Source organism: Thunnus thynnus, chromosome 17, assembly GCF_963924715.1.
Source record: "Thunnus thynnus chromosome 17, fThuThy2.1, whole genome shotgun sequence".
Taxonomy (NCBI): domain Eukaryota; kingdom Metazoa; phylum Chordata; class Actinopteri; order Scombriformes; family Scombridae; genus Thunnus; species Thunnus thynnus.
Window position 1 is genome coordinate 5,183,038 of NC_089533.1, and position 12,807 is coordinate 5,195,844.

A 12,807-nucleotide genomic window follows, 5' to 3' on the forward strand; every position below is an offset into this window, starting at 1 on the left:
ATGTGAAGTTTATTTTCTACAGGTGAGTCAATACACTCACACCCTCCCATGTTTGAAGAATACCTGGTTAGAAAATATATTTCGCAAAAAAGTAAATATGTTTTCTTTCTTTTTTTTTTTTTTCGGAAGTGGGTGTGTATAAAAGTTCCCAGGAACCTCAAAACCACAACTCGGTATCAAAGCATCTCACACGAAATGCACAGGAAAAGACTTTATGCATCAGATAAACTTAATCTGATCATTAGGCTGCTGAAAATAACAAGTTAACTCAGGTTCATTTTCAAGTGATTTCTTACTTATTTCACATAATCATTACTGTTATAATGTGATAAAAATATTCAGCATGTCGTAAGTTGTAGTAGTTCATATTTGAGCTCCCTGATGAAAGAAGAGACGTGCAGTGATAATTTAGCTCCATCTGCTGGACAAACAACCGCACAAAACCCTCAGCAGGAAAACATTTTATTGCAAAACAAGTTGTTTTGTTTCTTCTATTAACATAAAGTCATTAAATTACACATGAAATCATTAACAAACACTTATACAATAATTACTAAATAAAATACTGTACAGTTTATTCATAAATACATTTAGAACTTAAAATCTTTTTAGCTTGTTTTTACTCTACTTGCAGTTAATTTGAGTAATAATTTGTGCTGCAAGAGGTGACATTTACAAGAAGGAAAATAACTGATTTACATGATTTGATGATTAGCTGTTTTTTAAACAGTCATATTTTCTCTGAAAAAACCTCCAGTGATAAACACCAGGAGCCGGTTTAACAAAGTGCTACATACATACATTTCTCCCACTGATTCAATCACAAAGATTTGAACTTTAAGATTTTATCTTAACAGCATGTGAACAGCAGATGTGTGTCAGTAGGAGTTGTCAGCCCCTGAAGTCGGAGCAGTAGTGCGTGCAGTTTGCAGAAGTTCGGTGAAGATTTCTAAGACGCTGCAAGCCACAAATAGCTCACTCGTCTCAGTTTTACACTTGAAGAAGTGTCAGTTACTAATTAGTACAGTGCTGTGATGTGCTGCTTTTATTCTTTTCATACAAACACACCCAGGATCCAAACTCAGATGTTATCTCCATTCATGTCTTGTGTTTCAGTCCTGTGGGGAAGATTTACTGATGACCTTCCTCTTGCGTAGAAACACCAAGTCATAAAAAGGGTCTTTGGTGATGCTTGCCCTGAGGAGGAAGATGAAGATTCAGTTTGAGTAGATGTAGTTGTTCATCTTTGTTTCCCCTAATGCAAGAACTGTCAATCCAAGATAGGGCTGCAGCTAATGATTATTTTCATTATTTATCCATGTGTTGATTGTTTTTTCAGTTTCTCTTGTTTGAATCAACTAATTGTTGCATCTATAAAATGTCAGAGAATAGTGAAAAATGTCTAGAAACCCAAAGTGACATCATAAAATTGCTTGATTTAGACTGAAACCTGAAAGTAAATCACTTAAATGATTAACTGATTATCATCATGACATGAACATCATTAATAACTCAGATATCATGATTGAAATTCGTTAGATGATGCATTAATTAACATGTTGTTCTTGGATTAAAGGACGGGTTCACAATTTTTCAAGTGTGTCTTAAAACAGCAGTCAGGTGTCCAGATGAGCAATGAAAGAGGTTTTTCCTCGCTGTAATCATTCCTCCTGTTCATACTGGCTGTTAAACGATCCCCTTCAAATGTGCTTTCAATGTAAGTGATGGAGGCCAAAATCCACAGTCATTTAGTGCAAAAATGCATTTAAAAGTTGATGTGAAGCTTATATGAGGCTTCAGCAGTCTGAGTTAGTCATATCAAGTGGATATCTGACACATTAACAGTCTTTTTAGCATCAAATTCCCTCTTTGTGTTTCCTCGGACAGTGTTTCCTTGTTGAGCTACGGGTAACAAAAAGAGGAACTTTGGCACTAAAAAGACTGTAACGTTGAAAGATATCTACTTGATTTGACCCATTTGGACGCTGAAGCTTCATATTAGCTTCAGATAAACTTTTTAATACATGTTTGCACAGAAGGAGGACTGTGGATTTTGTCCCCCATCACTTACATTGTAAGTGCATTATGAAGGGATCTTCTAATGGTCAGTATGAACAGGAGGATCAGTGTCAATTTGGGCTCCTGATTGTTGTTTTAAGACACACTTGTAAAACTGTGAACCTTTCCTTTAAGATACTGCTAATTCTTACACATTCCTGAGTTAATTCATGCTTTTTGAATACGTAAATACATGTTAATTCATGTGCCCTTATCATAAAGTGTTACCGGTGTTACTTTTTTGTTTGCTGATGCAACATCTCATTGAACAAACCATGAACAGATCAATCATTAAGCTGTAGCTTAAGATTAGAGATGACAAATATTTGGAGACCCACTGTAGCTGTCCTCATCATTGTTGTCACCTGTGTTAATTCTTTGCGGTCATGTGTTCCAGCTTAAGCCTTGACAAACATGACACTGGCGGCACATGGTCTCCCATGTGTCCTCACAACAGCAACAACAGTTATGCGGCTCTCACCTGATGGCGTCCATCCAGTCGTCCCGTTCATCTGCAGTGGCTGCGCTGAACTTATAGAACTGGTGTTTACCCTGCACCACTCTGCCTTTGTTCTCCGTCTTGCAGGCCTTGATCTTTTGTCCTTTGGGGTTATATAACTCTAGACAATACTGTTCAAACACACGTATAGAGAGAGACACGTAGCGCTGTTAGTGTGTGTATATATGCTTTCCATTGATTTTTATTAGTCTTGTGATAGCTGCGTGACTCAGTGTTTTCAAGCACTTGTGTTAGAAATTCATTTAGCAGCTGCTGTGTGATTCATAAGGTTGTGTGGCAGCAGATAATATTTGTGAGGAAGCTCAGCGCTCCTCTGTACACTCTGATACCATAACAAATCATACTCTACCGGTTTGCTTGTGCACTGCACCTCCCTGACACACAGGTTCTCCAGAGGAATAATCCCAATTGGGTCTTTATCCTGGAGGAGGAGACAGATATTAAAGACAGACTGAACCTTTGGTCCACCAGGAGGATGTTTGACATTTGCATATTAAGTTGTTTTAAAGGATATGGCTGATGATTTTCTATATTTTTCTTCTTGTCAACAAATCTCATGTGCAGAGCCAAACCAACATTAAATTGATCTACTTAGAAGTATTGTGTGTGTATCCAAAGCCTGATATATCTTATTCCTCTGTGCCGTAAACCTCCGTTGTTGCCCAAAAACTATTAAAAACATGTCAATGAGCCACACTGCTGCACTGGGTGACATGTTCATTCACCCCAAAGACAACAGTTACATTAGTTTGTTTAGAAATGGCTCTGACTAATAACAGCAAACATGTTTTCAGTCTCTGGAGAGTAGTTCAGTGTAAGGCAGACACCACACAGAGCATGTGTGGAAACTTGTTCTGGTTCTGTTTACAGAGCTTCACTAGCTTCTTGTGCTACATATCACAATCTCTTCACTTTGTACTGAAGTTCTTTGAGAAATTGACAATGTAGTATTAAGTCAAGAGGTTGTGATATGTAACACACAGAACTACTCTCTGGAGACTGAAAACGTGATCACTGTTATTAGTCTTTGGAGCCGTTTCTAAACAAACTAATGTGACTGTAATCTTTGTGATGAAGGAACATGTCACCCAGTGCAGTAGTGTGGCTCATTGACATGTTTTTAATAGTTTCTGTACAACAACAGAGGTTTACGACACAGAGGAATAAGATATATCAGGTTCTAGATACACACACGATACTCGTAAGTTGATCAATTCATTGTTGGTTTGGCTCTGCACATGAGGTTTGTTGACAATAAGAAAAACATAGAAAATCATCATTCTTATCCTTTAAAGCTTTTTTTTTGCATTATTTCATTTAAAAACATCCATCAGAATGAGAGATACTTACTGTTGTGTATTCAAAGTAGTACAGACAGCTGTCCGTCAAAATGAACCACCTCCTCTTCCAGGTTTTAACTCGGCCACCTTCAACGAAGAAAACAAAGATTTAGAGAGATGCCCTCTGTCGTAACCTCTAAAAGCCTTATGATCAACTGTGACCTTTCTGTACGGTTCAAATATCTCATCATCTCACCCATTTTAAGGAGCCAGCCCTCTCTGTCTGGATTAAAAAATGTCAGTGTGAGGTCATTCCCATCATCCTCTGGGATTTTGAATGGCTCGTTGCGGATGCTCGAGTACAGGTTCTGGAGGACGAGATAGAAGAGAATGTCAGTTTCGTAGTAGACTATATTAGTTCTTATTAGTCTAATTATCCTTAAAAAATGAATTAGATAGTAGTGGAAGAAGCAGTCAGATCATTAATGACAAAAATACATTTAGTCTTTGTTCCGAACTATCTCTGTCAGAGTGAAAAATGAAAATCCAGAAGATTGGAGATAATGAAATAATGGAAATTCCCCAAACTGGAGATAATGATAAAATTAAATTCCCCCAAAATAGCGGATTTTCATGCTTTTACATCATTGAAGGATCCTCTCCAGGTTGAATAGATTCTCTCTTTCGAAAATGTCTACAAGCTAAAATATTTTCACACTCGTGAAATGTTGACATTTTGGATAGTTTGGAAGATTTTTACTTAGCAACAACAATATTTTATGAGCTTAACACACAATAATCAGAGGGTTAGTGTTAGTTATCTGTATAGGGTTAAAGTACAATGAGTGTGTTTACATTTGCACTATTTATCCTATTTTATTGTAAATATTGTGATTCTTTGCTTCTATGTCAAGCACTTTGTGTCGTATTTTATGCATCAATTTTGCTGTAGAAATCAGATTTATTAATCCTGGTTATGCATTGCACATGTAAACATCATGTCCTGGTTTGAGAAACCTGGAGCTAGCTGGAGTACTCTGATAGAAAACAGGATAATGTGGCATGTAAACACCTTATCCAGGTTTCTGATCATTCTCTCTCATATTAAAGACAGACTGAACCTTTGGTCCACCAGAAGGATGTTTGACACTTCCATATTTTGTTGTTTTAAAGGATCTGGCTGATGATTTTCTATACTTTTCTTATTGTCAACAAATCTAAAGTTACTAAAGTCTTGTGTGTGTACCCACAACCTGATATATCTTAACATAATTTCTGTTATTAGACTGTTATTAGTGCCCCAACATGCCCAAAACTCTTCATAATAAAGAAACATGTCACCCATTGCAGCAATGTGGTTCACTGACATGTTTTCAATAGTTTTTGGACAACAACTGAGGTCTACAACAGAGAGGAAGAAGATATATCAGGCTTTGGATACACACATAATACTTGTAGGTAAATAAATTCATTGTAGAGTTTAGAGAATCCAAATGCAGCAGAGTTCAGGCAATCAGGAAACAAAATGTGTTCATCTCAAAAGTTGACATTGATGAATCAAGGCATGCCTGCAGGTACCTGCATAATGAGGTTTTTCACGTTAAATTATTTAAACCACGAGAAGACTGATGTGAATGTAAACACACTCAATACAGTCCTCTGAAACACAGGAAGAGGAAAAGTAGAAACTAAAGTACCAGAATCTCAATGTTGAGTGAATGTATCTGGTTTAGTTTATTGACAGGACATTATGAATAAGATATTATTAGTAGGACGTGAGCAGCTGACCGTAAGCAGCTCGGTGGGCAGGTCTTCCCCGTTGTTGATCCCTCTGTTCATGGCGACAAACCGCTGCAGACTGGGCTTATCTTTCACGTTGGGGTTGTGGAGACTCGTGTTGAGCATGATGACGGCGAAAGACAGGATGTAGCATGTGTCTGTCATACAACCACAAACACACGCAGAATGCAAAAAAACCAAAACCACAGTTAGTTCTCTTCAGCTGTGCATCATTATTGCAGCTTCAGCTGTATAAATTGCCCCCATTAAAAAATAATAGGTATCTGTGAATTCTGCCTGAACAAAAAACACTTATGTCGAATAATCTGTTTGCTCTGAACAGGGAGGGAAACATTCACTCATATTTTCTGGAAAGAAGACATTTCTTTTTCTTAACATAAATAAATAAAACTCTCTAAGGCAAGTTATGTTAACTTGCCTTAGAGAGTTTTATTTTTAAATCTATGAAATTAAACACACGTTAGTGAATATACGTTGTAATGATGGGACTTGAATGAGGCGAAACAAAAGCCTCTTTGTGCTCGTACCTGTGGACTGGAAGACCCCGGGGTTACAGTCACAGTAGCGGGTTGCAAATGCCTCCATCATCCTGTCAATCTTCTGAGCTTCTCCCGGGAGACGAAAGCTCCATAAAAATTGCCTGCAAGTTGGCAGAGATGTAAAAAAACCAACAACACATGAATACAATGTCAGGTGCATACGGGTAAGGAAGGAGGATTTCCACATCATCACTAAAACAAGACTAAAAGTAAAACTGCTGCAACGTTTCATGCTGACTTTCACGCTTGCTTGTGAGTTTTAGGCCACAAACCTCAGTGCCTGCACCAGATTCAGGTCTGAAAATTCATGCAAGCCCACGAAGGCTTTCAGCACATCCAGATGCATGTCCTTCCTGTATGAAAATGAAGAAAATGGGAGATAAGGAGAACACCAAAGTGAAAATTCACAGTAGATCATAAAACTGAAAGCCAATATATATCTTATATTAACTCTCTAAAACAGAGTTGTTTTCAGATGTTTCTGTTTCTACAGTGATTGACACTGTACAGTTAAGAAAATGAACTGGAATGAAGAACAGCTGTGACAGATCCAGTAAATCTACATTCACTGCACGTTTTGAAGCGAGTAGTTCAAGATTTTGGGAAATATGCTTATTTGCTTTCTTGCTAAGAGTCAGATACATAATGTAACTTCCTGGAATCGTCATTGTGAGGTTTGCCAAGCAACCAGCGGGGACTCAAGGAAGTTACTGCAGTTACTACAGTTCGGTTTTTGTACGGAATAAAACAACTGGGATATAATATGAGCCTTAGAGGTGCTTTACCTTTGGACAGAGCCAGGCTAGCTGTTTCCCCCTGTTTGCAGTCTTTATGCTAAGCTAAGCTAACCGGCTGCTGGTTATAGCATCATATTTACTGTAGTGATGCAAGAGTGGTATTTACATTCTCATTTACAGTAAAACAATGTGTACACAGGCTGGGTAGCTAAAGCATCATGTTTGCTGAGCAGCAGCAGCTTTAGTTCTCCATCATTGTCTACACAGGATGCGTTCAGGTACAATATTGAGTGTAGGTCACCCTGATTTTAGCAGCGTTTAGAGCCCGACACACAATCACTGTAGTTACGTGCGTAAAACTAAAGAAAATACACTTGAAGTATAAAAATGCGCTTCAGGTCAGTTACATGTGTAACGAGTGAGTGATAAGTGGCCTGTGTGGAAAGCTGTACTGATTAAAATAGTGAAGTCAGTTTATTTATAGAACACTATAAAAACACTGATATTGTTATGAGGATCAAGGGGAAAAAGGAATAAAAGTGTAGAATAAAGAAATCAAAAAACTGAGTAAATCCTAAAAACTCAACAGCAGTGCACAGAGAACAAATAAATAGAAGAGAGAGAAAATAGAAGCATATCTGTTCGTTCTTTACTTTCTGCAAGAAAGCGAACAAGCATATTAACCAAACTATTCCCTTAACTCTCTAGCACCACTGGTATGAAACACACATCAGGAGATGTGTGTGTATATCACTATTTTCTGTGGCCTGTTCATTCACTTATCTTTTATATCAGTGAACCTCATGACGGACTGCTTCTCTCTCAACCTTCAGAATATAAACAGCTGCTTTAAGAAATGAGTACAACTTGGCTTTTTTGACAAAGCGGACAAGGTTTTTGCTGAGACAGTACATCTCAACCTCCAATCCAGTTCAATTATGTCTCTTTTAAATCAAGATATATCTATCAAACTAACCAGTTGTGTGTGTACTATACCTCTCTCCGAGGAAATTTCCTATGGCAGTCTTGTTCAGTCCCTCCTCTTTGTACAGAAACTCTGCCACTGACTCTGCTCGCCATTCCAGCAGGCTATTTTCAACCAGGTACTGAACACCCTGCAGCACAGGAAGGATGGGAAGTTAAATTTGAATGAACAGTATTACTACTGAGAGCATGCAAATCAGCAATGTTTACACACAGGAACTTGCATTTTATGTTGTGCTGAATGGCTGTTCAGAGTTTAATGGTACAGCCTGACAGTTTTGGTTTGAAATAGAGCAGAATTGTTAAATGTTTAGTCCTTTAATCTGATATTTTATGTGTTTTTCTACTTACTTGACAGAAAAGATTCCATATAAATGTCAAACAAAACCACTGTTTAAATTCTTGTTAGTCATAACACACATCAAGAAGGTTTTCTTCTTCTACATTTGAGTCACTGTCATCACTAATCACCAGAACAGAATAATAGAAATGTTGAATGAATACTGCATGCTGTTATCTCTTAATTACAAAGGGTGCTCAGAGCCATATTATCAAAATATCACACTTAATTCTGAGTGTCTACGCCTCCGAAGTAGTTCCTCACATCAATTCCACTTCTAACACCTTTAACCCTGAAGACTTTTCTTCCACCTACTCATACATGTCCTCAGGCCTGAGAGCAGAGCAGCCACAGGCAAGGGGACTCGGTTTCTAACGAGGTCTTTTTTTCTCTTATGACACACATTAGAGGAAGGAAGACGAAAGACGGAGGTCGATGTGGTGAAGTGGGGCAGAAGCTTCAGGGAACAGGATGTGGTTTTCTCGCTATTGCTCATCTGCGTCTGTGCTTGTGCACAGTTTGCACCTCTGCACATCAAACACACACACGCCGCTTTAATCTACATCCGCTCTGTGTTGAGTTATCATCCACTGTTGACCTTCAGATCAAGAGGAGCTGAAGTTAGTGAAAGCAGACTTTCACCTACTGTACCTTTAATGTGACAGGACATAACAACCAACATATCTCCATCTGAGTACACAAGTATACAAGTGACCTAATTAAATATTTTGTCTGATTCACTGCACACACATTGTTCACCAGCTCAGATTGAGTTTAAAATGTTAAAATGACAAAAACTGGTTGTGAACAAAGACAGAAGAAATCCTCTGGATCCATAACCACTAAATCAATCAACATTTTCTCCTTTTTATATACACTAAAAAACTCACTTTTGTAGGGTCCATGTTGAATTTCTTTTTCCCATGTAAGAATCGTCTGTTCCTCGCAACATTTTTACTGCAACAGAAGACAAATAACAGTCAAACAACTGCAAATATATAATGAGTATTTGTATTATAAACTGATGTATTGATTTTTAAAATTGATCGGTAACTCACTAAAAAACAAACAACAAATAGAGACGATTGTTAATGGACTGCATGTTTCATTGGTTGTAGTTGGACTATTTACTGTGACTATATTTTCTTGATTTCCTTTAGTACAGTATGTCAAAGACACTGTATATTCATCTAACTGTTTATTTTGTTGTAGAAATGTTAAATTGGCAATATTTACATATTTTTTGGAGTTTTTATTTATCATTTTTGGAAATGTGTGTATATTTACAAGAAGATGAACATAAAGAAACTTCAACCTACAAAACATCTCAAGTTTTCAGCTCAATGTGACATATTCATCATTTTACCTGCCTAACAGTTCAAAACCAGTGGTGGAGGGTACTGTGCTTGGACACAATTTTGAGGTACTTGTACTTTACTTTTTAATCCATTACATTTAATAGACAGCTGGTTACACTGCAAATTCAGATTTTAGACACAAAACACATGATCAGCAAATAAAATTTGTACGGCTGCCGGATTAAAATGCTGCTTACATGTTAACAATCAAATAATTTAGTTATATATTAATGAACTGGAAGGTTCCACTCTGCATAATGAGTACTGAGAAACTGTGTTTATCATGCCAGTAATTCAGTTATTGTGAAAGTGTCATACCACATATTTTATTATCAACTCCTCATAGCAGTGACAAAAGTAACAGGAAGTCTAAATATGTAGATATACTGCCACACACACTGTCTTTCCCAGAATGTCACAAGACCATTTCCGATTTCTGTCAAAACTGGTGCTTAGTATGTCTTTTCTTACTGCATATGCAGCGCTACAGTAAATGACCACACTTTCTCTTTCATAAATCTTTAAGGAAAGATTCAACTCATTTTTAAAAATCTTATTTGAATTTAAAAAGAATTTGAATATATGATGTTGACTGTAACATCTGAACACCACATCTTCAGAGTGCATGAAAACTAGTTAGCGAGTGAGCAGAGAAGTTGTAAAAGTTAGCTAAAAGTGATGGATACATGGTTGAAATAGATAGGTAGCTTAAAGTAAAGGATAAACAGTTAAACTGGTAATTAAGTAATGGATAAATTGTGATATAGCTTAGCTAAAAGTAATGGATAAACAGTTGAAAAGGTTAGCTAAAAGTAATGGTTGTTAAAATAGTTAGCATAACGTAATGGATAAACAGTTAAAATCATAAATAGGTATTATAATATACATATACAGTTTATATATATGGTTAAAACTGTTAAAGTAATTGATAATATTAAATACCTGTATATATATCTGGTTAAAAAGTTAAAGTGATAAATGGTGATATAGCTAATGGATAAATGGTTAAAATAGCTAGCGTTAGCTAAAAGTAATTATTATAAATATGTTAATGTTAGCTAAAAATAATGGATAAATTGTTTAGTTTGTTAGATAAAAGAAGTGAGAAACAGATCTTATCTTAATCTTAAAGTATTGGACAAACAGATAAAACATATAGCTTAAAGTAATAGTTTTGAAATAGATTAGCTCACTAAAAGTAAAGGCTAACTGGTTAAATAGTTAACCTTAGCTAAAAACAATGGACAAATCATTTAAATAATTAGCTAAAAGTAATGATAAATAGTAGAAATGGTTATCTTAAAGTAGTTGAACTGCTAGCTAAAAGCAGGCTAAAGGATAAACTAGTTAAATAGTTAATGTTAGCTAAAAGTAATGGATAAACAGCTGATATTGTTAGTTTAAAGGGTTAAATGGGTAAATAGTTAAAACAGATAGCTTGAACTATAACCAGTTGAAATAGTTAGCTAAAACGGATAGATAAATGGTTGAAAAATAAATGGCAGCATACTCAAATTCATCTGCAGGGCTGTAGGGTATATCTGACAGAAAACTGGGAACCACTGCTAAAGCATTTCCATGCAAAACAGGTTTAAAAACATCTCGTTTAAAAGGTTTGAGTAGCAGGTGATGGATTAAACTGCACAGGTAGCATCTAATGGAAACAATTTTGACTTCTGACTCAGGCAAATAAACATTGCAGCAAAGCTAATTGCATGACATTGGCAAACTGAGTATTTTGGATGGCGTAGGAGTCTAAAGTGCATTATAGTGTCACTTAAATGAGAGGAAAAGTACTTGCTGACTCACAGAAGAGCTCCTCTAAAAAATTTTCTCATACTCACTTCTGCTCCTCCAGTTCAGGGTTGTGGATTTCTGGCGTGACGTGACTGATCTCTAACCTCAGCTTCTGCAAGAGGGAATTGAGAAATAGAACAGTGATGATTAAATGGGACCAAGGTTTGTTATTACATCACAAACAGTCATACACTCTATGGTACCTGACTCAGTGCCAATTTGTCCCCCCACAGTTATAAAACAACCTTCAAATCCTTCATATCTTAATTAAAAGTGCGAATGAAATGCCTTTGTGTGCTGTGAAACACTGTCAGGAGGCTGTCAGGAGTGGGTGCATGGAGAGGAATAATAGAGGAATTTTAATGTAAGACCTTGGAGGTATATATTCTCCACACAATACCTGAATGTCATCCAGCAGCTCAGACTTGTGATTCTTGATGGTGTCACTCTGCCTTCTCACTGCAGGGGGGAGTTTCGGTGGAGCTGTGGGGCGACAACAAAAGCATCAGCAGGGGGTACAAGTCAGGCCGGTGGCACAGAGTTGATGATGACGCCAAAAGCAGTCAGATAGACATGCAGCACGGTGGACAAGCTTCCTCATGCCTAAGCTCTCACAGACCAGCATGCATCACAACTATAACCTTCGCTCAGTTAGAGAAGTGGTCAGTGTGTGAGAAAAGAACAGGGCTAAAAATAGCTGCTTTTCTTCCTCTTTACAATCAGTAAGACTTTGCCCACCGCATGGCCATTGAAGGACAATTCCTCCTTATTTGTGAAGAGAACATTAACAGTATAGCAAGTATCTTCCAACGTTGGATAAACAATCCATCTTGAATCACATATCGCAAATGACACCAAAGTTGAATAACAGAACTATAAAATATGTCTTAATTAATTGTAGGTTTTAAATAAAACATTTCTGAAAGCAAAAACAGAAACATCGCTGAAAAGTTTGTAACCTACAAATGTAATTATTGTCCTGATTATCCTGTAATAATGTAAAGTAATGATTAAAAGTAAAGGAATAAAAGCGTACCTTTCCCCCAGAGGAAGCTGTCTTTTCTGGATATGGCCATGTTGTTAGTGGTGTAGAGCGACTGAAGGCTGTGCAGGAAACAAGCTGTGTCAAAGTGAAAAAAGGGCCGCGCCGTGACGCTGAAGAGACTCCGCGTTTCAGTCTCTCTTACACCACTTCAGATGACGTGCATGACAAAATGTTGACAGTCTTTAAGAAACAGAGATGTCATTCATGTTGTAACTACAACCATGAAAGACTACTACTAGTATTATTACACATCTGTTACTAAAGCACTGCTTTTGTCATACTAATGTCACAAAGTGCCTTACAAAAAATAGTAGTAAGATCAACTAAAAATATGGTAAATTTCCAAAAA

At 36.9% G+C, this 12,807-nt stretch overlaps 1 protein-coding gene across 1 annotated transcript; it reads right to left on the reverse strand.

Moving 5' to 3' along the window:
* Positions 1-446: 446 nt before the first annotated feature.
* Positions 447-12,579, reverse strand: LOC137167850 (cytohesin-2-like). The gene is made up of 13 exons (XM_067570161.1): positions 12,450-12,579; positions 11,814-11,896; positions 11,461-11,525; positions 9,149-9,215; positions 7,931-8,049; positions 6,470-6,550; positions 6,186-6,298; positions 5,647-5,795; positions 4,115-4,226; positions 3,929-4,005; positions 2,928-2,999; positions 2,540-2,688; positions 447-1,197 (listed from the first exon to the last, which is right to left on the reverse strand). Exons 1-13 carry the CDS (start codon positions 12,487-12,489, stop codon positions 1,113-1,115), a joined length of 1,212 nt encoding a protein of 403 aa, XP_067426262.1. The 5' UTR covers positions 12,490-12,579; the 3' UTR covers positions 447-1,112.
* Between the last annotated feature and the right edge of the window lie 228 nt (positions 12,580-12,807).

What these genes read in the sequence shown, in the direction of transcription:
- LOC137167850 (XM_067570161.1), bottom strand. Translation starts at nt 12,489, where the DNA reads ATGGCCATATCCAGAAAAGACAGCTTCCTCTGGGGGAAAG. An exon ending in CAGCTTCCTCTGGGGGAAAG is followed by an intron (nt 11,897 to 12,449) that starts GTACGCTTTTAT and finishes GTCGCCCCACAG; the next exon opens with CTCCACCGAAACTCCCCCCT. An exon ending in TGCAGTGCACAAGCAAACCG is followed by an intron (nt 2,689 to 2,927) that starts GTAGAGTATGAT and finishes GTGTTTGAACAG; the next exon opens with TATTGTCTAGAGTTATATAA.